At 48.0% G+C, this 25,292-nt stretch overlaps 1 protein-coding gene across 6 annotated transcripts in view; it reads left to right on the forward strand.

Moving 5' to 3' along the window:
• The window catches only part of Med12l (mediator complex subunit 12L), a 266,032-nt gene that overhangs the window by 45,636 nt on the left and 195,104 nt on the right, over nucleotides 1-25,292 (forward strand). For all 6 annotated transcript variants that reach the window (XM_058574923.1, XM_058574927.1, XM_058574924.1 and 3 more), the window contains exons 6-11: nucleotides 5,644-5,813; nucleotides 9,266-9,376; nucleotides 11,505-11,774; nucleotides 12,728-12,877; nucleotides 13,618-13,717; nucleotides 14,024-14,160. In XM_058574923.1, the coding sequence (XP_058430906.1) occupies nucleotides 5,644-5,813; nucleotides 9,266-9,376; nucleotides 11,505-11,774; nucleotides 12,728-12,877; nucleotides 13,618-13,717; nucleotides 14,024-14,160 (938 nt within the window). The remainder of the gene's footprint in view (nucleotides 1-5,643; nucleotides 5,814-9,265; nucleotides 9,377-11,504; nucleotides 11,775-12,727; nucleotides 12,878-13,617; nucleotides 13,718-14,023; nucleotides 14,161-25,292) is intronic.

Consider the following 25,292-nt stretch of genomic DNA (forward strand, 5'->3'; position numbering starts at 1 on the left):
CCAGATTAGCCAACTGGTCATTCAGCAGAACATGGCCATCTGGCTGGTGGCCTGATTGTTGGTCCCTGTCCTACTGGGGCCGTCGTTTCCATGGGGCCATTCTTATCCAGTTGCCAGTCAGCACAGTGGCTTCCTCCTCTTTCAGCCAGCAGCAGCTGAATGGGGAATTTGGGGCTTCCTCCAGCTTTCTATAGTTGTGACCGAGGAGCTCTTAAAGCCTCAGGTCATGTTACATTTCAAACATGCAAACATGGAAGTGTGCAGTAAAGCCCAACTCGCCCTGACCCACGTTCCCAGGTAACTCAGGCCGCTCGTGTTCCTGCCTCTCATCGCTCTTGTCTCCATTCCTTCTAATGAAATCATTTTGAGGCACTGTCTTTACTCTCATGACATACAGATGATTTCTTACTGGTGGTTCGTATTTACACATACATATGTATAACAGCTTCATTGATAGAAATCATGCTCTACAGCTACTCCATTTAAAGTATATGATTCAGAAATTGTGTTCTCAGAGTTGTGAAACCACCAGACACATCTTAAAATGTTTCAGCACTGCTAAAAGCCACCCGTGGCTATTCTTGTCATTAAGGCCCTTCCTGGGGCTGTGGATTGGCTTGTTTGGACATTACCCACCACACAGTGTGTGGTTCCTGGGAGCCAGCTTGGTTCAATGGTGTTGTGGCATGTGCCATCAGTGTCATTCCTTGTTATGGCTGAATAGTGGCTCTCTCCCATACGTGCGCTGCATTAGGCGGGTTGACGTGAATCGTTCCGCTCTCTGCCTCTGCTGAATCCCGCTGTGTTCCGTGCACATTTGTACCTGTCTGTGTAGACGTGGCTGTGGAGCTGTTGGATATGTGGGAACCTCACGCGTGGTCTTCGAGGAGCAGCCCTTTTCTGAACTCACGTTCCCCTCAGTGAGGGAAGAGGGCTGCAGTTTCTGTCCCGACTGGTGCCTCTTCCTGCCTGTTTCGCAGTAGAGCTGGCCTAGGCCTCTATGGTGTTGGTTTGCATCGCCGATGGCCGATGGTGTTCAGTGTCTTTGAGGTCTGCTTATTGGCTATTTATCTTCTTTTGAGAAGTGTCTATAAAATCCTTTGCCCATTTTAAATTAGGCTGTTTGACTTTTTTTGTTGTTGTTGAATTGCAATAGTTTCTCACTTATCCTAGGTTCAAGTCCTTTATCAAAAGGTTTTCCTGTATTTCTTCCAATTTGTTATTTATGTATTAATTTTTTACTTTTGAGGATGGTATTCTTTCACCAGGAACCCATTGTAACAACAGAAAGTGTGATAAATGGTGTAAAATCTTTCAGTCTTTTATTGAGTGTTTGAAATGGAGCATGCAGCAGCTTACATGTGCCAAAGTTGATTTTTTTCCCATTTGGTCTGTGCCAGAGCCAGGCTAACTAAATCTTCCCCTCCCTATGTTTCGAGGATTTCTTATTGTCGCTGTGGAACCCAGGGAACACTTTCCAAGAAGTGGGTTTCCGAGGTGGAGCTGTCACCTCTGAGCTCAAGTGTTATGCCAGTGATCACAGTGCCTGAGCTGGGGGCGAAGCGAGCAGTGGTCGGTCGATGGTGTTTGAGATGATTTTAATTCCTAGCTGAAGCTTTGCTCATTAAGGGCTGTGGAGCCATCGGATGGTTTTGAGCTATGCAGCGGACGCTGATCGATTCCATGGTATGTACAGTGGTGCTGGGTGTTGCATCAGCCATGGTGCTAAGTGAGGTGACCAGAGGCAGGCCGTCAGTGGCTGCCCTGTCCATCAGCAGTCAGGCCTCACTTCCGTTTTCTTTCTAAAAACATTTCATTTTGTCTTGTGGATGGTGCTAAGAGCTCCTGTGTGTCGTTCAGCTTCTGTTTTGTGTGCACTGTGCCAGTGGTGCGTCCTTATGGTCAGTGGTGCATCTTTACGCCCATTGGTGTGTCCTTACGGTGACTCCGAGGCATGTGTGTATTAACCCAGGTTTTGCAGAAGAGGACATTGTGACTTAGCAGGGGTTAGATAACTTGCTTCAGGCTGCACCCCTGGCGAGTGATGGAGCCGGGGTCTGGAGCCCAGCACCATCCTGTTTCAAAGCCTGTTTTTCTTCTCCTGCCACTGAATGCTGTTCTATGGCTGCCGAGATGGCACCTCAGCATCAGGCACCTCCTTGACTCTCAGTGCCAACCCTTGTTGCCGAGGGTGCTCTGGGTTTGCTTCAAGTGGAGGCTCCTCTTCTGCCAAGCCCCCAGCCTCCCCTGATATCCCCTGCAGGCTTTGTAGGATGAGCAGGGGTCTCTTTCCCATGGCAGGTGTCTGCCCTCCCCACGGTTTTCATCAGTGGACATGCTTGTGCATTCAGGGTCGCTCTGCCTGGTCTCTGCTGCTGGTCTGCTGCTTCTATGTGCAACCCCACAGTGCCACATCCGCACAGAGGCAGGGTGGACGGCATGAGCCCTGAAATGCCCCAGGTTCAGCTTCTGTTCTGGGCTGGGCTTCAATGAGAAGGAAGTGTGGCTCTGAGATTCTGCAAGGTAACGGGAGCACATCAGGAGGAAGACCCCTGACTCCACTCTCATGAGCTTTCCAGGAACCCCCCCCTCCTGGAAACGAAATTCTCCGCAGCAAAAGAATGGCTCCGTGGCTTCTGAGTTGTTTGAATCCAGGGTCAGAGCAGCCTCCTTGGTTATTTTCTGCCTTTGGGCCTTTCTTCCCCTCCCCGTATCTCTCCTACAGTCTTTATCCATTCCCATTTTCTTCTTGTCCCTTGAGACTGTGTCCCTGTTCCAGTCCAGTTACACGAGAAGCTGACAGAACTGGGCCATTGTCAGTGGTTTTTGCTCAGAGCTTCCTGGCTGGGCTGTGGTTGTGCAAGCCAGTAATCCCCATGACTCAGGAGGCCGAGGCAGGAGGGTTGCAGGTCCAAGGCCAGTCTGGGCAACTTGGTGAGAAGTTGGGCTGGGGATATAGCTCAGTTTCAGGGGACCTTTAGGTCCAGTCCTAGTACCACAGGAGAAAAAAAAAAAAGTCACCAAAACCTTTTGTTGCACTGTCACCCCTCGGAGCTGACAACCACGTCTAAGTTCAAAGCAGACCTGTGTGGCCACTGACCCTGTGGTCCTTCACGGCACTGAGCTCTCTCCACAGGTGCAGGGCACGCAGCACAGACTGCCACACATCATCTTCAGTTGCCAATGACAATCATGGGTATGTTCCGGGTTTTCATCTTCATCACCGCGTCTTTCGGCCCAGGCCTCTAAATCAGTGTGGTTGATGTGATGACTTAATGCTTTGTTAATCATAGCTAGGGCCCAGTGCTGAGAGGGCTCATCCGTGAATTCCTAGAGGAGCCAGATATGGAGAGGTGCATTCAACAACATTTAAAAAGGAGGTATGCAAATGTCTGTTAAACATCCAAATACACATTGAGGAGGAAAGATGGAAAGATACCGTTGGTCCTCTGTGTCTGTGGGTTTTGAATCTACAGATTAAACCAACCCTGTACGGACAATAGAAGATAGGTGCATCTGTATTGAACACACGTGGACTCTTTTCCTGTCATTGTTCCCTAAACAGCACAGCATGGCGACAGCAGCCATGACATTTACACCGTATTGGGTATCGGAAGTGATTTGGACAACTTAACTGAAGGTTTTGTGTAAATGCCACGCCTTCCTGTGGAAGGGGCTGAGTGTCGTGGATTTTGGTAATGGGTGTATGGGTCCTAGAACCAGTTTCCGTGGACGCTGAGGACCGACTCCTTATATCCAGGTCATGCACAGCAGACATGTATCCTGATAAGGAAGGCACACCCTGCGTGAACTGGGCATTGTGTCATCCTTAGCTCTGGAGGCTGCCCTGCCCTGCCCTGCAGGCATGTTGAGAACCAGAGCCACCCTGCCACAAGTTAATAGCAAGGACTGCCAAACAGAAGCTGGGGTGTGGGTCCTTGTTATTTTTATATTTGCTCATTATAGCCGAGCTAAACTCGTCCCCTGACGGCTGGCTTTTATTGAACACACGAATGTCCTGAGACTGCTAGTCCACGTCGTGGAACAAGACAGTGGTGCTGTTGGTGGCTTGGTACTTTGTTTTCAGTGGGACGAGCAGTCTCAAGCAGGTGTGTGCAGTCAGTGGAGCTTTCTGAAACACTGACACTCTGGACAGAATGTCAACCTTGGGTTTGATCATCAGCTCATTGCTGGAGTTCAATAGCCTTTACATTTTAATTTTAACAAAGGCACAGTTAGAACAAGTGATTTAGACCAGGACTTAACAGAGTTATCCCTGGGTGCTGTTGTCAAGGGTTTTAGCAGTACTTACCAAGTAAGAGCAGAGTGCTTGGGTACGGACTAAGAACAGAGCTCTTGGGTACTGACCAAGTAAGAGCAGAGCACTTGGTTACCCACCAAGTAAGAGCAGAGCTCTTGGGTACTGACCAAGTAAGAGCAGAGCGTTTGGGTACTGATCAAGGTCTAATTTCTGCTTATGACTTTTGTTAGAATGGAAGGAGGAGAACCTGGGCTGAGGACAAGAGGAAGGCAGCGCTGTGTGGTGGTATTCATGTAAGGTGGTCTCTTCTGATGCTGCTGCGCTGATCCTGGTGGAGATATGGCCACTGGCATTATGTTCTTATCCGCAGAATGGGCTAAAGCCGGCACCGCATCCCTTGTGGTTGCCAAAGGCAACACACTGATTTAGTTGGTGCCTCCATGGTGGATGTTCGTGAATAATTTTAGTAATTTGTTTTTCTGATGTTACTTTTTCCATTTCCTTTCTGGTGTCCGACATTCCCTTGCTCCTTACTGTGTCTGACTCCACCCCTCCTGTGCTGAGGCACGTGCTGGTGAGGAGCAGAGAGTAGCTGCAGGTCCAGTGCTGGCCAGGCAGCTGGGTCTTCGTCCTGGGCACACGCTGCCATAGTGCGTGGTGCAGACAGTGTAGGTGGGAAAGCTTTGCTGGCCACCTCTCTTGGCAGGAAGCCAGAGTGCATCTTAATGAGTGTGTTTAAAACCTGAGCTGGACCCTGAAAAGCTGAATCCCAAGTGAGCTGCCTTCTGAGATTTTGCTTTCTTCTGCTGAAGAAGCTAGGCTTGGGATGGCCCTCCTCTGCTGCTGTTTCCTGTTTTGCATTTGGTATTTTTGTTGCATCACACAGAGGATCATCAGACAGGTCAAATTCAAATGTGGATGTGTTTTCTCCTAGGTGAAGGGTCACAGAAGCTTAAGGGTAGGGTGGCTTTTTCCTCCCGAAAGCTGGAAGGCTCTGCTGACTGCTGCAGGGCAGGCCACCTTGCACTAGCATACGTGACTGCAGGGCTTGGGGTGGGCTTGCTGTTCTGAACTCTGCTTGCATATGCAAAGACCATTTTTATGTTGTATTTGTCCAGAGGTACCCCACCACCGAGATGCATCCCCAACCCTTTTTATCTTTTGATTTAGGGTCTTGCTCAGTTGCCCAGGCTGTCCTTGAACTTTTGATCCTCTTGCCTCAGCCTCGAGTCACAGGGATTAACAGGTGTGCACCATTGCACCCAGCAGTCAATTTTGGATTTACAAATACATCCTCAAGATAATCATAACTTTGAGAAGAAAAATGTAATTCTTAAACCATCGTGTCTAGAATTCAATGTATATCTCTATTTTAAATGCAGAGTGGACGCAGATATCTACTCGGTACCTTCGAGAACAGCTGGCCAAGATTTCTGACTTCTACCACTTGGCGTCCACTGCGAGTGATGGCCCTGTCCCTGTGCCCCCGGAGGTGGAGCAAGCCATGAGGCAGTGGGAGTACAACGAGAAGCTGGCGTTTCACATGTTCCAGGTAATTCCTCCAAGGCCTGCAGGGGGCTGTGTGGCATGCTTTTAAAAAGAGCCAGTTCTGCGCACAGATGTATGTTGCTTAACGAGGATACCTGTGCTGAGAAGGTGCTCCCAGTGGTCTCATCACTGCACCGCCATGGCCTGCGCTCATGCCCACCGATGCCATGCTGAGTGCCTGATGTGTGTGTGGTCTGTCTATGACTATGTGAGTGTAGTTATGTCCTGTGTGTGTTAATTGTGTCTTTATATAAACCGACACATTCTGAGAAAGTAGCCTGACGTCTTTTATGACATCATGACACCTTTGCCCTGGGATGACAGCCTCTTCTGCATGTTTTTCTCCAGCTTTCTAGGATGTCAACCTTTTTATGCCATTAATTACTTTGCAATTGTGCTTTTAAATATAATCCTTGTATGCACCTTATTTTGCAAAATTGGATATACTTGTTCAAAAACTCCCCTGTGCCGATGCTTCCTGTCTCCTAACACATCTCCCTTAGGGCTGAGTTATTCCAGAGAAGGTTCATCTTCATTTGGTTCAGCTGCTGTTTAAAATGCAAACAGTCCAGGCCAGGAGCTGGGCTCTCCCCAACTGCTGGTGTGCTCATGTGTTCACACTGACCAGAAGGGGGCGCCGGGGGCCGTTTGCCTCATCCTCTTCTTGGTGAGGAGGCATGAGGCTGGAGTCATATCATGAGCACAGATTTTGAGTACCTACTGTGTTAATCAGAGGAAGGCGATGTGCAGTTTTCTACATTTGCCTCTTAGAACCTTAATTATAATATTCAGGTGATATGTGACTTTTTCTAAGAGCTCAAAGTAGGAAAATAAGGGGTTCCCTTGTGAAGTCACATGGCCAGTTTTTAAATCACCAAAAGCAACCCTCACGAACCTGCTTTGATTTGTCATAGAACTGTGTCAGTCGGCCTTACCTTGAGTGTCTGTGAGTTTTTGTGAGCTGAGAATTTAGTCTGAATCTTGGAACAAGTATGTTAGCATGTTTAATATTTTTGTAAAGATTACTTTACATGGTAGGAACATTGAAATCAACGTTGCTTCTATAAAAGACCATTAGGTCATATAGTGGTGAACATGACTGAAACATAAACAAGCTTGTGATATTTCAATTTGCCATATTCTGAAATGTGCACCACACCTTAGTGCTGATCCACACGCAGGCACATGTGCAGATACACGGCAAGGAGATGTGCAAAGGCGTCCAGAGGAGGGGCGGTTACATGTATGAAGGTTCTTTTTTAATTAATTTTTTTGAGGCTTGCATTTACCATTTCTTGTACTTTAGCACAAAATTGCATTTTTGTTCATTTAAAAAATATGTATTTAAATAGACAAATACTTTGTCCTGATTGAAGTTCATTTTAGTGGTCTAAAGTTCCCTTATAACCATTTTTGACTCACTCTCAGTATCAAGGAAACTAGAAATTAATAGTACCTTGGTGTCATGTCAAATAAGGTATCACTATAATTTATAATTGATTAGTATGTTTTCACACAAATCCTTGTTGACTGTTGTGGTGGGTCCCGGTGATATATAAAGTTTACTAGGAATAGAGCAGGATTTCACACTAACTATACTCAGTTTGTTTCCATGTTGCCGTGAATGTACGTGTTTTTTCCAGAAAATGGGTCATTTTGTTGTTATTTCGAAGGTTCTTTCATTCTGTGACTCATAGTACAAAACTGTAACAGAATGTCACATACGTGCCTAGAGCATCCTGAAAGAACATATTTCTGTGTATGTGTATTTGAAGGCAGTAGGCAAAAGGTGCATGTTGCGAGGGAGCAAAATTGTGAATCGAGGGGAGAAATAAAGAATGTCCATGCACTTCTGCCCCTAGCAGTGCTTTATTCACTCAAATTACTCAATACAATTTCACTCTATAGGTTCTTAATCAAGAAAATGACAATCCATTAAGCTAGGCACTGCAATAGACATAATCAATTCACATCAAACAATTCTAGATTAATTAATTCACAGCAAACAATTCTAGATTAATTCTAAGCACTGCAAAACACTCTTAATCATGACAGGCTCATGACATTCCCTCTGTAGGCTAAGTTCAAATGTCATATCAAAAGTCTTAAACCTTAGGCTTTATGTCCAGCAGATGTACACTCACTCAGACAGCGGTGATCAGGTCTGGAACCAACGCAGGCTTCTCCTGGCATGGAGTGGACAACCAGTTGAGGAAAGGGTCGTAGGGAGAAGTTGTGGCTCTCAACAAGGTCCAGATGAGGCCGTAAATTTTGAGAGCAGTGAGGATCACGCAGAGGATCAGGAAAGATGACAAGTGATGGGATGTCAGGTCCTCATCAGGCTCTCCAGCTTGAGTGCATCCTTGTTTCGGCTGGCTGAATCCCTGTTCATTTGCTCTATTATTTATACTAAATTTGGGGGCTTTTAATCCCCCTTTTAATCCTTATCAGCTACCACCGGATTTCTCAGTGACATAATTTACCCTGGGGTCAGAAACGTCTGGTCTGGTTGTCTCCACCCTGATCTTCCCACCTTTCCCTCTTTTCAGGAGAGGACAGCCTGCCTGAGACTTCACTCTGTTTATCTGGGTGAGGGGAAGTGACTTGTCTGAGGCCATACTGGAGGGCTCTGTGGGTGTGCCTGGTGAAACTGCAGGTTTCAAACTGGAGTTTTAAAAATGGAGTTGCTTAGGCTCAGGCCTCAGGCCATTCTCACAGTGCTGATGGTGTTAGGTCAAGATCGGCACTTGCCTAGCATGTTCAAAACCCTGGGTTCCACCTCGAGCACCATACTCAATCAGTAAAGCAGCGGTCTGTCTGATGGGCTCCGCCAGCCTGGCCCTCCTGGAGCCAGTTAGTGTGCTGAGTTGGATTGTTTACACGTGATTGTGCACTGCTTCCATTTCTGTGCATGACAGTGGGTTGCTATGTTGATTGTTGCCGTTGTGTGGAGGGCTCTGGGCCTGGGGGGGTTTCCTGACTTCCCTTGAGGTGGTGGTCCAAGCTGGGTGCTGTGATGGCTCTCCATGCTGGAATCCAGGGCTTCTCGCACGTAGGCAGACACTCAGGAGCACTTGGCCCCTGACCAGCTCCCCAGCCCGGGGATCTGCTTCTTTCCAGCTATCATTGTTCATCAAGTTTCCATCCCTGAAATCTCACCATGGACTTGATGTGACCCGGGAATGTGAGAGCTTTCAAATGTCCTTTCTTGTGGGAATTCAATGTTCTGAATTAGAATTCATCAGATTACCAAAAAATAAAAATTCCCAGCCCAGTCATATTAAAAAACCCTAGTTCTTCATGGGTTATAATTTGGACTGTGGCCAACAAGACCGCATCACTGTGACAGTGAGACAGTAGCGAGGTGGCGCCTAAGCTGAGGACTCATGGTGCCCTTGACGCATTCACTGGTGTTTCTCTAACGGCACTGGCGCAATTGTTCTTTGCCCACTGAAGGAAGGATTGCTGGAAAAGCATGAATATTTGACGTGGATCCTGGATGTCCTAGAGAAGATCAGACCGATGGATGATGACCTTCTTAAACTCCTACTGCCGCTGATGCTGCAGGTACAGTAATGGGACCTTGAGCCAGCTGGTTTTATGGGCAGGAAAAGTCAGTCTGAAGGCAATGATTAGGTAAGTAGAGGTAGAAAGGGGAACAATTCCCTTTAGAAGAGGAAAGAATGAATATCTGCCTCCAAAGCAAGTGTTTTCAGAAGAGGTTTAAAATTTTTTTTTTTTAAATTTTAAAATTTAAAATGCAAATCAAAACCACCCTAAGATACCATCTCACTCTAGTAAGATTGGCAGCCATTATGAAGTCAAACAACAACAAGTGCTGGTGAGGATGTGGGGAAAAGGGTACACTTGTACATTGCTGGTGGGACTGCAAATTGGTGCAGCCAATTTGGAAAGCAGTATGGAGATTTCTTGGAAAGCTGGGAATGGAGCCACCATTTGACCCAGCTATTCCCCTTCTCGGTCTATTCCCTAAAGACCTAAAAAGAGCATGCTACAGGGACACTGCTACATCGATGTTCATAGCAGCACAATTCACAATAGCAAGACTGTGGAACCAACGTAGATGCCCTTCAATAGATGAATGGATTAAAAAAATGTGGCATTTATACACAATGGAGTATTACTCTGCATTAAAAAATGACAAAATCATAGAATTTGCAGGGAAATGGATGGCATTAGAGCAGATTATGCTAAGTGAAGCTAGCCTATCCCTAAAAAAACAAATGCCAAATGTCTTCTTTGATATAAGGAGAGTAACTAAGAACAGAGTAGGGACGAAGAGCAGGAGAAGAAGATTAACATTAAACAGGGATGAGAGGTGGGAGGGAAAGGGAGAGAGAAGGGGAAATTGCATGGAAATGGAAGGAGACCTTCAGGGTTATACGAAAGTACATACAAGAGGAAGTGAGGGGAAAGGGAAAAATAATACAAGGGGGAGAAATGAATGACAGTAGAGGGGGTAGAGAGAGAAGAGGGGAGGGGAGGGGAGGGGGGATAGTAGAGGATAGGAAAGGCAGCAGAACACAACAGACACTAGGATGGCAATATGTAAATCAATGGATGTGTAACTGATGTAATTCTGCAATCTGTATATGGGGTAAAAATGGGAGTTCATAACCCACTTGAATCAAAGTGTGAAATATGATATATCAAGAAATTTGTAATGTTTTGAACAACCAACAATAAAAAATTAAAAAAAAATTTATATATTATTTTTAACTTTTAATTTTCTAATTTCCAATTTTTTTTTAGTTATTCATGACAGTACGGTTCATTTTGATACAATTATACAGGCATAGAATGTCTCTTATTCTAAATTAGGCCCCCACTCCTGTGGACGTACACCCAGGTGGAATTCACTGTGGTGTATTCTTATACTATGTAGGAAGACTTGGAGTGACCTTCAGCAGTCATGTCCGTGGTTTTTGGTTAACATGTAATCTTATTGCACTGGTCTCTCCCGCGTCTGAGCTGAGCAGACAGCCCCTAGAATAGTGCCCCCCCCGTCTTTTAGACGGAGTGCTACAAGAACAAAACAAACCTCCTGGTAGAGTGCAGAGAATCTCTACCTTCTTTTGATAATTCCTTGAGTTCCTGGCAGGTAGGAGTCTTCTCATCTCGTGATGTGTCTAAGATGTGATGAAATTTAAGTTCGCCAAGTGGGATTCATTAGAAGCTGTTCCCCACGGAGCCCTCACGAGCCTTTGATGATTGGAGCAGTGCCTGTGTGCTCGGGGAGCGGTGGCCCTCCCTCTCAGCTGCCCCTGCCGGGTGCTGCAGACACCTGGCCTGTCACAGGTCATCAGCCAGATGGGCTGCTGAGCGCCTCAGCTGTGGCCCTGTGAACCTAGATGTGCTGTGTGTGTAAAATGCTCTCCAGCCTTCAGACTCACAGGGGAGAAACAAGAGTGCATGCTACTATAACACTTTTATGTTGGTCAGAGGTAGACATGATCAAATGGGTGTGTTGGGCTAAACACAGCACATTATTTTAATTTCACCTGTTTCTTTTAGTGGCTACTAGAAAATCTCAGATCATATGTGTGGCTCAGTTCTGTCTGCAGTTGACAGCACAGGTCTGTGCAGGCTTCTTCTTGTTTCCTGGAGAAGCATCTGCCTTGGAGCAGCTGCTTGTGAAGGCGGGCGTGACTGGTGGCTTGTCTTCTCCTTGCAGTACTCGGATGAGTTTGTGCAGTCAGCCTACCTGTCCCGCCGTCTGGCCTACTTCTGTGCCCGGCGTCTGTCCCTGCTGCTAAGCGACAGCCCCAGCCTCCTGGCCGCCCACTCCCCCCACATGATGATCGGGCCCAACAGCTCGGGGATCGGGGCGCCCAGCCCCGGCCCCCCCGGCCCTGGCATGAGCCCTGTGCAGCTGGCTTTCTCAGACTTCCTTTCCTGCGCACAGCACGGGCCCCTGGTGTACGGACTCAGTTGCATGCTGCAGGTGAGTCTGCGCCCCGGGTGATGTCACATCAGTCCCATGTGGGAAGCCATTGGGCTGGAGATGGCACTTCTATTTCTATGTACCGAGTGTCGTTTTTCCCTCAACCAAGTAGTTTATGTTGAAGTTTGATTACTCTGCGTGGGATAAAGTGCAGAGAAGATTTGCTGCATTCTTCTAGAAGAAAGTTTTTGTGGTTGTCCTCTATTGAGGCCTTTCAGCAGCCCAATTAAAAGTCCTCCAGGGTACCCACAGGGAAGCCATTGCTGTCACCAGCAGCCCTGTTCTTCTGGAGGAGGTTTCTGTGGGCAGCGCTGGCTTCCTCAGTCATGTCTTGAGTTGGCTGCCTGTTTCTTCAGTCTGATCCTCTGGCAGGCACTGCTTCTGGCGGGCATGCTTGCTGCCGGTGCTCGAGGGTGCTGCCCTGGGCAGGTTGCTGGGCAGTGCCCTCGGGTGAGGCATGGCCTGCCCATGGGGCCCCACAGTATCACCCTGAGTTCATTCACATTTCCTGAGCTCTCAGGTGCCCTTTGGAACTAGGTGGCTCTGAAGGTGGGTCTCCACGGGAGCTGGAGCTTGCAGTCCTGTAGGGAAGGTAGAGTAACGGAGCTGCAGTGTCCTGTGACAGGACGAGGGTTGATAGGGACAGGCCCAGCTAAGGCAGTCACAGAGGGGATCTGCAGCCCAGCCTGTGGTCAGGCAGGCTTTCCTAGGGGACAGTTTGAGACAATGAATTAGAGAAACGTGAGGTGAGGAGGGTGTGGTGGGGGGTTCCTGGCAATGCCTGGAGCGAGGACCTGTTGTCTGACGTGCAGATTGGTGTTGGTGAGGTTGGAGTAAAGAGACCCCCTGTGGCCTTGAGCTGGGGCATCACTGATGGTGACAGCTATCTCTGCTGAGTCCGCAGCTCTCCTCCTCCTCCCTCTCACATCCTGATTTCCCTGCTTCCTTCCTAGACGGTCACTCTCTGCTGCCCAAGTGCCTTGGTGTGGAACTACTCCACAAATGAAAGCAAGAGTGTGAGCGCGGGCTCACCTCTGGACCTGCTGCAGGTCGCCCCGTCCAGCCTCCCCATGCCGGGAGGGAACACGGCATTCAACCAGCAGGTAGACTGTGTCCTGGGTGGTAGGTGTTCTTTCTCCAGGGGCTGGGCGAAGGGGCCCCCGCCGGGTTCAGCCCTAGTTCATCCCCAGCTCTGCTCCTCGCCCCTGCCAACCTCAGGGTTCTCTGCTGTTGCTGAACACAGAGATTCAGGAAGTCGCTCTCTTCCCTTCCCACTCTTGCTGGGCAGTCCTGCTCAGCGTTCTCCTCCCAGGCCAGTTGGTGGTGATGCGAGTGCCTGACTGTGACTCCCATGCTGGCGAGTGCTGTTCAGTGACTCTTCTGTGATCTTCTGGTGCTGCTGCTTTGTTTGAAGATTTATGCCACTTGAACAAGTGTTATAACTAACATGTAGAAGATCATCCTTGTTTTTTATTTATCTATTTTTTTTTAACCAAACAGTTTTCTAAATTACTAAAACATTGCTAGTTACTTTCCTGACTAGACAATTGGCTCAAAGAGGATATTTAAAAATTCTTGCCCTTTCTTACAATATCCTAAAGCAATCCCACCTGTTACAGTGCCCTTCACACATTAATTTCCATGGACATTTGTCATTGAGAGCTGGCACTGGATCAGCACTTGTGCACTGGAAGGCTGTCCTTGTGGGCAGTGGGCTGCTCTCGTCCCCTGTAGCCATGGCTGTCGTTCACCACAGGACCTTCTGCTAGGCAGAAACCCTGACATGACATAGACAGCCGCCTCAGCTTTGCAGCAGAGTTAATTGGAAGCGATTATCTTTCAGGTTCGGGCCAAGATCTATGAGGTGGAACAGCAGATAAAACAAAGGGGCCGTGCGGTGGAAGTCCGGTGGTCCTTTGACAAGTGCCAGGAGTCCACAGCAGGTACAGGGCACAGTGGAGGAGCGGGGGGCTTTCGTGGGCTGGGCCTCATGCCAGGTTTCAGATTCTGTCAGTGCGCTCCCGTGGTAAGGAGGGTCTTTGGCACAGCTCTGTGGGGAATTGTGAGGACATTCTTCAGGTTCTGCCTGTCTGGAATGTCTGGTTGGGTTTCATGGATGGTTCTCTTGGGAAACATGCCCAGAATGGTGACTTCAGGAAACCCCCTTGCCCCCCAGAATGGTGATTTTTATGCTCTGCTGTTCTGGTTTCCGTGGCCTCCCTAACTGCATGCTTCATTTCTCCATCTAGGGGTGACTATCAGTCGGGTTTTGCACACGTTGGAAGTCTTGGATCGACACTGTTTTGACCGAACTGATTCCAGCAACTCAATGGAGACGCTTTACCATAAGATTTTCTGGGCAAACCAAAACAAAGATAACCAAGAGGTAGTTGAATTTCTCCTTTCATTTTGCCTTTTATTTTGTTGGTATATTTTCTTTTTTTGTCATTCAGTAAACTCTGACAAAGCCTGTTTTAGAGTGTAATATTTTATGAAGGCTCATGCACTGTGAAATTTCTCTCATTGGACTAACGTGACTCAACATTATTAACACAAACTGTCCGCTGGGCTGGTCTACTTTATAGATTGATTGGAATGATTTTTATTGGCCCTTTACCATCCTCCCTTCATTTACTCTTAACAGAACATCCTTTGCTTCCACTTGGTGAGATGATTGACTATGACTCGGGGGATGCATTTTAACACACAGCCCAACAGAGGGCAGTGCATGAACATCTGTGGTTATGATCTTTGAAAACTCTTCAGTGCTGGTCAGGGCTTCCCAGAGGAACAAAACAATAAAGAGAAACTGTGTGTGTGTGTGTGTGTGTGTGTGTGTGCGCGCGCGCACATGTGCATGTTTCTTATCTGCATCTATCTAGAGAGAGAAAAGAGTGCTTTTTTTTTTTTTATATATTTTAAAACTGGCTGGTGTGATTGTAGGTAGTGGCAAGTGTGACGTGTGCAGAACAGGCTGGAGACCAGGGAAGAGTGGGGGTTGCATCCTGAGTCTGGGGGCTGGATTCATTCTTCCTTTGGAGACCCCAGTCTTTTTCTTCAGGCTGTCAGTGGACTAGATGAGGCCCACCCCTGTTATGGAGGGTGGTCTGCTTAACTCAAAGTCTGCTGATTTAAATCCTAATCACATAAAAAAAAACAAAACTTTGCAGCCATATCTCAACTGATATTTGACCAAAGAATTGGTAGCATAGCCAGTCACACGGACACGTGACATTGAGCAATTGTAGACCATTTTATGTTTTATTTTCCTAGTAACAGATATGTCATTAATGAGTGACTCTACAAACATAGCATTTGCAGTGATCTTTATCTAGTCTTGCGTGGGGGAATTAAAAGTGTTTTCCTCTCACAGTGAAAAGTGCCTGTGGTACAGCCAGCGTGGGCTAGGCCGAGGGAAGGCCAAGGTGAGGCTCGACAGCCCTAAGAGCACCTTAGCTGATGCATGGCAAGGGCCTTTGGTTCTAATGAAGCCTTTGGGAATGCACCGTGGAGGACAGGATGACCCAGGGCACCACCCAAGACCTCCCGGACCCACCTCTGTGTGAGCCTGGTGCAGAGGCTACATGGCTCCTTCTTTAGGAATCCTTTTATGAGTCATTGCCCTGATTCTCAAAGGTGCCACATGGGGTCAGAAGGTCGACGACAGGGATAGACCTGGCGTGGCGTTTCGCTCTGGTGGGTGGGCACAGAGTGCTTCAGCACCTCAGCTCCTCAAGAGGGAGCCCCACTGTGGGCCTGTATAATCCTGTGCTTCCTAAGGCAAGCTCTGGGGCTGCCCTGCTCTTTTGGGGTGGAAACTTTATAGTCCTTCTCTTTGTAGTAAAATTTCCTAAGGTGAGAGGTTTCAAGAGGTCTGAGATTTTTAAATACTTAAACATGTGATATGTGGAATGAAAATCCTGAAAATTTGAGGTATCCTTTTGTGTTGCTAAGCTTCTTATGCTAAGTGTTGGGTCACAGTGTGCTTTCCCTGTCGAGGCTGTTACCAAGTCCATCAAAACCAGTCAGGCTGGGGTCAGCCTGGTTGCTCCTTTCTAGTGGTCATGTTGGCCCGTGGAAACTCAAATTGCCCATTAGAAAATGATAGGGTGTCTTGTCAGGGAGAAATCACACTGTGAGGTTTTCCCACAGCCCTGTGGAGACTAGGTGCCTAGATGAGCTGTTGGAGTGCCAGAAGATTGAAACTTCAAATTACATTTTTAAAAGCTTCCTTTGTCTCAGTTTTATAACAAACACAGTTATTACTGTGTATATATATAGCACAGGTAGAGGTTCATGAGGAAATGTGTGTCCACTGAGAGTTTTTCCAGAAGCAACCCTTCAAGCCCGGGGGGTCCCAGCTCCTCTTCGGGTGCAGGGAGGCACCCATAGCCACCTGGAGTGTTGCCCTGGTCAGTAGTGCTTATTCTCAGTGTTGACTCAGCTTTGGAAGTATTGCATGTAAGCAAGTGAGTGTTTATTTTGTGGTTGACATACTGTCTTATGAGGAATATGAAATCTACATTTTTTATCCTGTAATTCAGGCTGATCACCCACTGATTTGACCCAAGAACACTTGAAAGGACAGACTCTTCAGGGATAGTTAGCATCCAGTAAATTCTTTTAGTTATCTATTTGGCCTTGCCCATGCCAGGCAAGTGTTCTACTACTGAGCCACATCCCCAGCCCTGTTTATTTTACTTTGAGACAGTCTTGCTAAGTTGCCCAGGCTGGCCTCGAACTTGCCATCTTCCTGCTTCAGTGTCCCAAGTAGCTGAGATTCCAGGTGTGTGCCACCTCACATGGATAATTTTAAAAATGTGATTAGATTTATGTGCATCAGAGTATGTGTGTATTCATGCAGGCATGCAGATGGCATTCCACTGTGCTTACTGTCCACCAGGGGTCACCCTTTCCTTGACTCTTGAGTCACTCTGTGTTCCTGGAATTCATAAGGGGCTACAGCTGTGTTGACCCTGACTAGGGGTGCAACCTTGACCTAGGTAGTAAAGCTGTGTGCCTCGTTGTTAAATAGGCACAGAGCACCTTGCCTCTTGTCTCTGAGGAAACACGGGCACTTTGAGGATTATGAAGCACTGTACAAGTGTATTTCAGAAATAGTGACCGTGAGCAATAGTAAAATAAAATCAGTATTACTGTTTCATGGGGGACCAACATGTTGACGCTGTGTTATGAAGGAGGATTGTGTTATGAAGTGGTATGGTTGGGATAGAAGGCCTTCTCTCTTCTTAGAAATGGACTTCCTTTTCTTGGGTTTCATAATGTGTCTTCGACTTTGACGACAGAGTAGACACAGACCGGTCCTGAGCCCCAAGTGCAGCTGGCGTGTGCTGCTCTCCTGGCAGTCCTGTCTGGGCATGCTCCAGCCCCAGCTGCACAGTGGGTTTTCCCACTTCTGTTTGGGAATCTTGAACCTCACTCTCCAGATTCCCTTTTCTCTGTAACTGCAGAGGGGAAATCAGGCCTCTCTGCTTCCTTCCGGGGAGCGGGGCGGGTGTCTGTCCCCAGGGGAGAGGCCAGGAGAGCTGCGGTTCAGGTTTCTGAGAGTTCTTGGTTTGGTATTTGGTGAAAGCCCTTTGGGATAGGTGGTGCACGGATTAGGACTTTCGAGACCTGGGTCCTGGCTGTGGTTGGCCTGTGGGTCCCCAGAGGAGAGTTGGAGCTGAGCTGCTGCCACATTGGGTGCCAGGCCTGGGGTGCTCCTTTACTTTCCATGTGGAGTGCCTCATTCCTTCACCCTCCTCCTCGCCCGCGCCCCCTGCTCCTGCTCTGTGCCAGGGCCAGGGTCCTGGGGTGAAGGAGTGAAAGCAGACCTAAGCCTTGGTGTTCTCGTGCCCTGGTTGGTTTCTTGGCCTCCACTTGGTGTGAAGGTAGAAGTCATAACACTCAGGGTTCTGAGGCTTGTGTGCCATAGGGGCCAGGCTGGCAATGTGCCCTGGTGGCAGGAGGCTGCACACAGCGTGGCCTGGAGAGAGGGCCCTAGGGCGACTGGAAAGGGCACGCTCAGTGTGAGCTGGGCATTGCCTCTGGGTGCTCCCTGGACTGCAGGCTCACTGTCACCTGGTCCTCAGGCATTTCAAGAGCGACTGTGTGCCAGGTTCTGTGCGTGAACCTCCCCAGGATTCGGACGCCATGCGGGCTAGCAGCTTGTCAGCTGGCTGTGTTTGCAGAGACACCATGGCTTTCAGTTGCTGGTAGTTGCTTCCTGCCACACTGACTTGCCTGTCTCCTGGGGAGGCAGCTGTTGCGCAAGGCAGTGTCTGCGGGACTGTGGCACTTACAGGTTCCAGACCTGCTAGTCTGTCTGGGTGATCCCTCCCCCAGGCAGCAGAGGGGGCAGCCCGGCCTTCCAGAGCACAGACCGCTTCCTTCCTCTTGGTTGCCCTCCTTGCCTATGGTGTAAGCGCAGAGCCAGGTGCAGTTTGGGGTGCCTCGGGGACAGGATAGAAGTGAAGGTCTCAAGGTGGCAGGAAGAGCTGCCTTTCACTTCTCTCTCTGCAGCCCCAGGAAGCAAACTTTTTCCTGAGTAATGAAAAGGGCAGACCAGCTGGGCGGGCGGAACTCTCGAGAACAGCAGCTGTGCATTTCCTCTCTCCCTGCTCAGACCTATGTGTTTGTTGCTTGCATTTGCTTTGTGCATGTTCACTCTGCCTTTCGGTTAGCAAAGATCTCCGTCTAGAGCAAGCGTCTCACTCATCGGGACACAGACAGGCCCTCCCAGGCCACCGGGCCTGCTTATGGTGGCATAAGCACTCTGTGAGCGCGGGCACCTGGAGGTCAGGCCCGGGTCCTGTGCTTGTCCATGCTCGTTTTCCTGCAGTGCGATGGCTCTGGGATGTCAGGCTGTCACTTCACCTACAGCTCCTCAGCCCCTAACCAGTGCGTAGCCTGGCAAGGGCTCAGTGAGTGTTTTCTTGGTTTGGGTCTTTGCTCATAACAGAGATGTGGGGCAGTGACCACCTCTGTAGGATGTGGCATGGAGGGACAGGGTGCCTAGAGCGATGGAGTCTGTGTCTGTCAGTCTGTCCAGCTCTGATGCACAAGAAGGCATGCACAGCTTCAGATTTCGGAGCCCAGTGGGTCTCAGTGTCTGGGGAAAGCCCGCTGGGGTCTGTACTGCATGGGATCAGGATATTCAGGACCTGGGCACTGCCTGAGTTCCCCTGAGTGAGGCAGGGCGAGGCTGCAGGGGAGCGTGGCTGTGAGGCTGGCAGGCTGGTGCAGTTTCCTCGTTGTGAAATGGGCATTCTACTTCCTGATGTGAATGGCCTGGAGCCACGGCAGGAAGCCCTGTGGATCAATATTTACAGTGTTGGGTGTAAAGGCAGGTGCTCAGTAAGCACTAGCTGCTGCTGTTACCGACCCGGTGCTCAGAGAGGCAGTCAAATACCCTGGATAACTGGACTGGGTATGGTCAGACTGCTTGTGACCCCACAGGCCACTTGTCAGAGGCACAGCCAGTGTCTGCCAGGCGTTTTTCATTCTTTGATTTTCTCAGTCTTTGCCTTCTGTAGGGCAGCCACTGGAGGGATGGACACGCCTGGCATGAGCATCTACAATTCCATGTTGAGACACAGATGCCTACTGAAATGCTCGGGGTCTTTTTGATATAAGATAGGGGAGTGGAAGTCACTTCTAAAACCAGGACTCAAGGTTAAGTGGGGTGGAAGTCGAGGCAAGAGGCACATGGGCTGAGGGGAGGCCTCCTGTGGATCTGTGTGTGCTGGGTCATGTCATCAGTGCTGACCCTGGCCTGGGTGGACAGAGTTGTGTTTCAGAGGTTAACATGCTTTCTCCTGTACACCCAAAGGACGCACTGCGAATCTTTTTTAGCTACCATTTTCTTCTTTCTTGAAATAAGTCCATGAGCAAAATGTCAGTTACATTAACATAGTTGGGAAAACAAACCTTATGTGTCCAAACATTTAGACTTTGCTGATTTGAGAAGGCCTGTGAGTTAGTTGACTGAGTTTTTGGGGAGCCTCTTGGTTAGTTTGGAGAACATGTGCTATAGAGCTTTCTGTTCCCATAGCAAACTGAGAGAATCAACCTGGAAACAGAAAACGTGTATCTCAGCTTCCAGATTCAGAGGATTCATCCGTGATCTGTTGGGCCAGAGCTTTGGGCTGTGCTGGCACTTCCTGGTGGAAGCACACAGTAAGGCAAGACCACTCATCTCTTGGCTGGGAGCAAAAGAGAGGGAGAAGGAAGACTTGGAGTCCCATTGTCCCCTTAAAGGCACATCCCAGGGACCCAATACCTTGCTTCCAGTGCCTCCCCATAGCACCACAGACTGGGAATGAGCCTTCAGCACATGGACCTTTGAGGACCTCTTAACCACAGCCATGAACGCAGCCTTATCCACAGCCATGCATGCGGCCTTGGCCATAGCCACACACGTGACCTTAACACAGCCACGCACACAGCCTGGTAACCGCGTCTGAGTGCTTTTTAAACATCAGGTTCTGTGCACATAGGTGTCTAAGTTTTCTGTGGCATGTGAGATATATTTTTTAATGTCTTACTTTCTAGATGAAGAAACCAGTGCTTAGAGGGGATGAGAAATGGTCCAAGCTAATGTGCCAGCTCATGAGTGGGAGAACAGAGATTGGGGTCCTGAGAGGTTCCAGAACAGTGTTCCTTTTTTAAGTATGAGTCTGTACTAGGTGATAGTCCCTTTTAGAGGCTTCTTTCTCATGTATGCTTCATTTGTTTTGTTAAAAAGCCAAGTCCTAAAAAGGGAGTCCACTTAGTCCTCCTGCACTGGTCTGTCTTCATCTGGACTAAATTGGCCAGTCAGAGGCAGCCACATGAAGCTGATCATGAAGATTATTTTTCTTGAGTTATTTCTTAGTAAGATATTTCAAATACGTCTTAGAAAACTGTTTTTCAGAAACAACTGTGATTTATTCTTCAAGTATTCAATGTGAACGCCATTCCCAAATTTTTCCACTGACCTTAACCTTCTCCCTTGGAAACTGTTCCTATTTTAAAACAGAAAAAATGCAAAACTAGGGAAGAAAACCCTAGGTACTGGAAGGTGCCAAACATGTCCAGCACCAAAAATTCCATCTTGAGCAGGAGGAGTAAAGTCCAAATCAGACTTCAGGCTCTTCTCTTAAGGCTGGTTTCTTTCTGTCCCCAGCTCTGTCTTGACAGCGGCTGTCACGAACAGCACGCTTAGCGTGTTCATTCCAGGCCTTACGTTGCTTAATTTAAAAAGTATTTTGTTTCCGGTAATAATGGAGCAGAACGAACAAGTTCCAGAGGCCGTTTTGGCAGAAGGAGGGAGCAATCTTTGTATCATTTTCTACATTTTAATATTGGCACATTTATGTTTAAGAGTAATTTCTAATTTTTCAGAAGCTTCTTTGATAATTCTAACGTATTAAACATGATTTAAATTAAAAAATTCAAATCCTCAAGTTGAACAACTGGTCTTTGTTTATCCCACTTACTTTGAGCCTTTAGGACCTGGGTTTGAGTCCTGGCTTTGGGCTCGTTATTTGCCCCAGTGCCAGTTTCCCTGTGTGTGCGGTGGCCCTGTCGATAGTACCCCTGTGTGTAGTGGCATGTGCCAACACCAGTGGTTGTGCTCATGGCTGGGCAACTGGTTGTCAAGCCTGCCGGGCAGATTTCACCTGGCAATTTGTCTTTCCCTTCTTACCTGTATATTTCCTTTATTTTTCATAAAATGCAAATAGTAAAGCCTGTTGTATGAATGCAGAGGAGAGTTTTTTGAATTAAGCATAGCATTCTAATTATTTTGAGAGATTTGTGCTCTCCAAGGGCTTTTGGAAGGAAGTATTCTGTGATTATAATTAACCTGCCCTGTGACTTACATGATCATGCAATTGACAGACCTCTTAAAATCCCTCGATTGTCTTCGTTGGTATTATTTAGACGTTGATGAATTCATGAAGAGTAGAAGATTCATGCTTTTTGTCACAGTGCTGATGAACGACACTTAGTTGGTTTCAGTATTCAGATGGCTTGTCTTAACTGTTATTTCCTTATCTATATCATTTCTTCTCAGAATTCAGAGTTGTGCTATCTGTAATTACTTACTACTCAAAAAAAGAAAAGAAAGGAAAAAAAACAGGGGAAGTCCTCCTGCTTCCATGGCTTCTGTTTTCTTTCTTGGGTCTTGGCAGCTCTGAAGGCCATCAACGCTGGCTCCGAGGCTGTGAGGCAAGGAGAAGCTGCCCCAGGCCCCGCCAGAGAGCCCAGCCCTCTCCAGTAGCTGTGGGAGACCACTCTGTGTGCAGAGGTGATAGGAGTGAAGAGTGTTCACGTTAGCATAATGAATCTTGGGAATGGTTAACAGCCATGGGCTCATCACCCTGCTGGAGATTCCCATGGATGGTGCTGTTAGTCACCTCATACAGGGGAACAGTGTCCCTCTGCAGTCACACCTCTTGGCTCATGTGACTGGCAGATCACTCAGCTGTTACCCCTGCCTGTGTATTATCCCATGTTACTCATTGCTGCTGTGGCGTGGACCATGTTTTCTAGTCTCCAAATGTGCCACTTTGTTTGATGTTGACTAGGAGTGATTGACTTCATTTTTAAACATGTCCTTTGTAGTCTGAGCTGTTTTATTTAGTGTCTGATCTCAGGTCTTCTTAGCTGCGGCTTGCAGTAATGAGTCACTGATCCCCCATTCCACCTAGATAGTTGTATAATCCAGGTATCTTAAGAAATTTATTAACACAGCAAACAATCATTCTGTGTGTCTCTAACTTCTGAATGAAGCCTGCCTCCCCAGAGGAGTTGTTGATTGGTTTCCTTCTCTATTTAATGAATAGAAGATCTGTGGTTTTCTTCCAGAGATTCTTAGGTGATTGAATACCAGAGTAAGCCTAATGTGATGCCTCTTCAATGGGATTTGTGCCTGCCTTGCTGGAAAGAATAACGTGACACATCCCCCTGTGACGAAGACCTGTCGTCACACTCACATGGTTTTGTTATAGATGTAGATGGCATCTTTAATGATGGTTATTTGCTGCAGAATTAATAACTATTTCACCTTTTCACTACACTCCCGATTCATGAGGCCAGGTTTACAGGGCTGGTGTTCAGAGGATCCTAATGAGTTTTTTAAATATATGTTTTTTTAGTTGTAGTTGGACACATTACTTTTATTTTATTCATTTATTTTTATGTGGTGCTGAGGATCGAACCCAGTGCCTTACACATGCTAGGCGAGTGCTCTGTCACTGAGCCCCTCTTAGTGAGTTTTGAGCCTTGTCTTTTTAATTTTCATGATAGAAGCTGATTGTCATGATTGCTAGGTGCACGTGCGAGCATGCGTTCTTGATATGGAGATGTATCTTTTCATCCCACAAAGTGGGCCCCCGTCCCACTGCCCTTCCCTGAAGTTGGGGTGTTTGGACATAGGCTTGACATTCTGTGACCAGTGCCTTTCAGACATTTGACGAGTCAACCCTTATGCCTTAGTTTCTTCCCCTGTAAGATCATAGGAGAGTGTCAGACCATCAGAAGTGGCATGCATCGTGCCCAGGGAGGTACCTGCTGCCTGTCCTGGTCCACACCCTTTGGTGCTTCCCTGGGCGTTCACGTTCGTGCCTGTGAACATCTGGCAACTGCAGCAGGCAGGGGCTTGGGTGTGACCACCTGTTGTTCTCTCCACTGCCTGAGTGGCCCATCGCCTTTCACCTGTGTGTGTCCCTCTGCTCTCCAGGCTCAGCCCTCTTCTAGCCCTCACGGCTTCCCAGGTGGCTCTGAGCTCATGGGGCAGCTCTGTTTCAGGCCAGCTGTAGCACTGTTGCCCTATCCTCCCAAATATTCGTTGCTTTCTCTTTTCATCCCTGACTCCGGAAGACGAGAGTGGCCAGAAGATGCCAGTGATGCCAGACCACAGTGTCAAGGCCCCTGGGTCACCTCGCCTCCTGAGCTAGGGCTGGGAATGCTCCTGCTGCTGTGCTTGCCACCCACCCTCGGTTAAATCAGATGGCTCCCATATTTAGTGAGTGTGTCTGTAATCTGCCTTCTGGCCAGTTTCATTCTCTTGGTTTCACATAGGTAGCACACTGCTTCTCCTTTCTGACTAAGCAGGCTTTATTGAACTGCTCTGTGCCAGGAACTGCTCTGGATGCTGACATTAAAGCCATGGAAAGACAGATGTCTGTCCTGCCTGAGCATCTAGTCCTGCAAGTGTCAGGCAGAATAACACCCTTGGTGGGTCACTCCTCGGCCCTCACGTCTGTGTCAGTAGGTTAGAGGTCTAGCCTATCCCTGGAGAGGTCGAAGCCAGGGCTGGGCCAGAGGGTGGCAGTGGCCACATGCATTGGCGGGGCTGGGCTGCCGCTCACCCAGGTCTGTATGAGCCACTGGGAGGGTTTCAGTGTAACTGGGATCCTGTCCGTGCTTCACGTGACCCTGACTGAAGAAAGCTCTGAGTGTGGCAGGAAGTGTGGGCTTAGTAGCCGGGACTCCTGGCCTTCCTCTTTGTCGCCTGGTACTCTTGCCCACCTTACTTACATAATCTAGTTTCAATTATCTGTAAAATGGAAGTAGCAACAGCAGCTTCCAAGTTTGTTGCTAAGATTAAAGAGTATATGTATGTAAAACACCCAGAACCTGCTCGGTAAGTAGTTTCTTTTTCTTCAGATGTTTCATTTTTTATCATATACCAGTTTTCCCACATTTACAATCCATATATACTCATTCAATGGCTGAAATGATTGACCTTCACACACTTATATGCATCTTTCGTACTTCTGGTACACATTTGTTTCAATACATTTCTATGATTACTACCGCCACTCCCTGTGGTTGGAAATTTAAAATTGTGGCTATTGTCATGATTGCAGGTTTTTAATTGCTGCCAGGGTTAGACTCCGTAGTTGGGTGTTCTTTTCTTACCTCTGTGTGCTGCAGTCCCATGTGTGCCCTCCACCCCATTTCCAGGCCCCCAGCGTGCTTGTGTGCGCATGCACACCGGGGGATGCACCCTGTGGAGCGCCCAGGAATTTCTACTTACTGTGAGGTACCAGCGTGGAGCGCTGCTATGACTGCCCTCAAGACCCCACCCTCCTTTGCATGTCTGGGGTGGTGAAGTCCTTTGGTTACCAGTCTCTGCTGTGCCTCAGCAGGTGTCAGGACCTCCCCAGAGTCTCTGTAGCCACTGGCTGCAGATAAAGGCCCCTGGCCAAGCTGTGGAAGGTGCCGATTACCTGGGAGGCACATGTGAGCTGTGCGTGCTGAGGGTAGTGTCAGGAGAGTCCAGAGAAGCTTAGGGTATAGCCCAGAGGAAGGGCACCATCGCCTTCCCTGGTCCTCTTGATGGACAAGTGGGATTCCACCTGTGGTTAATGTCCCAAGGGCCATGTTGTGGCAGGAGTGCCGTCCCTGAGCTGAGTGTTCTCTACAAGTTAGCTTAATGTCACCTGAAAATCTGCTGTTATCGACATTAGTAATTTTGACAATTAAATCCACACAAAGTTATTTTATATTTTAAATTTTCATTAGAAG

This window comes from Marmota monax, unplaced genomic scaffold (assembly GCF_021218885.2).
Source record: "Marmota monax isolate L192 unplaced genomic scaffold, Marmota_monax_Labrador192_F-V1.1 WCK01_AAM20220418_F8-fsc00022, whole genome shotgun sequence".
Lineage (NCBI taxonomy): Eukaryota > Metazoa > Chordata > Mammalia > Rodentia > Sciuridae > Marmota > Marmota monax.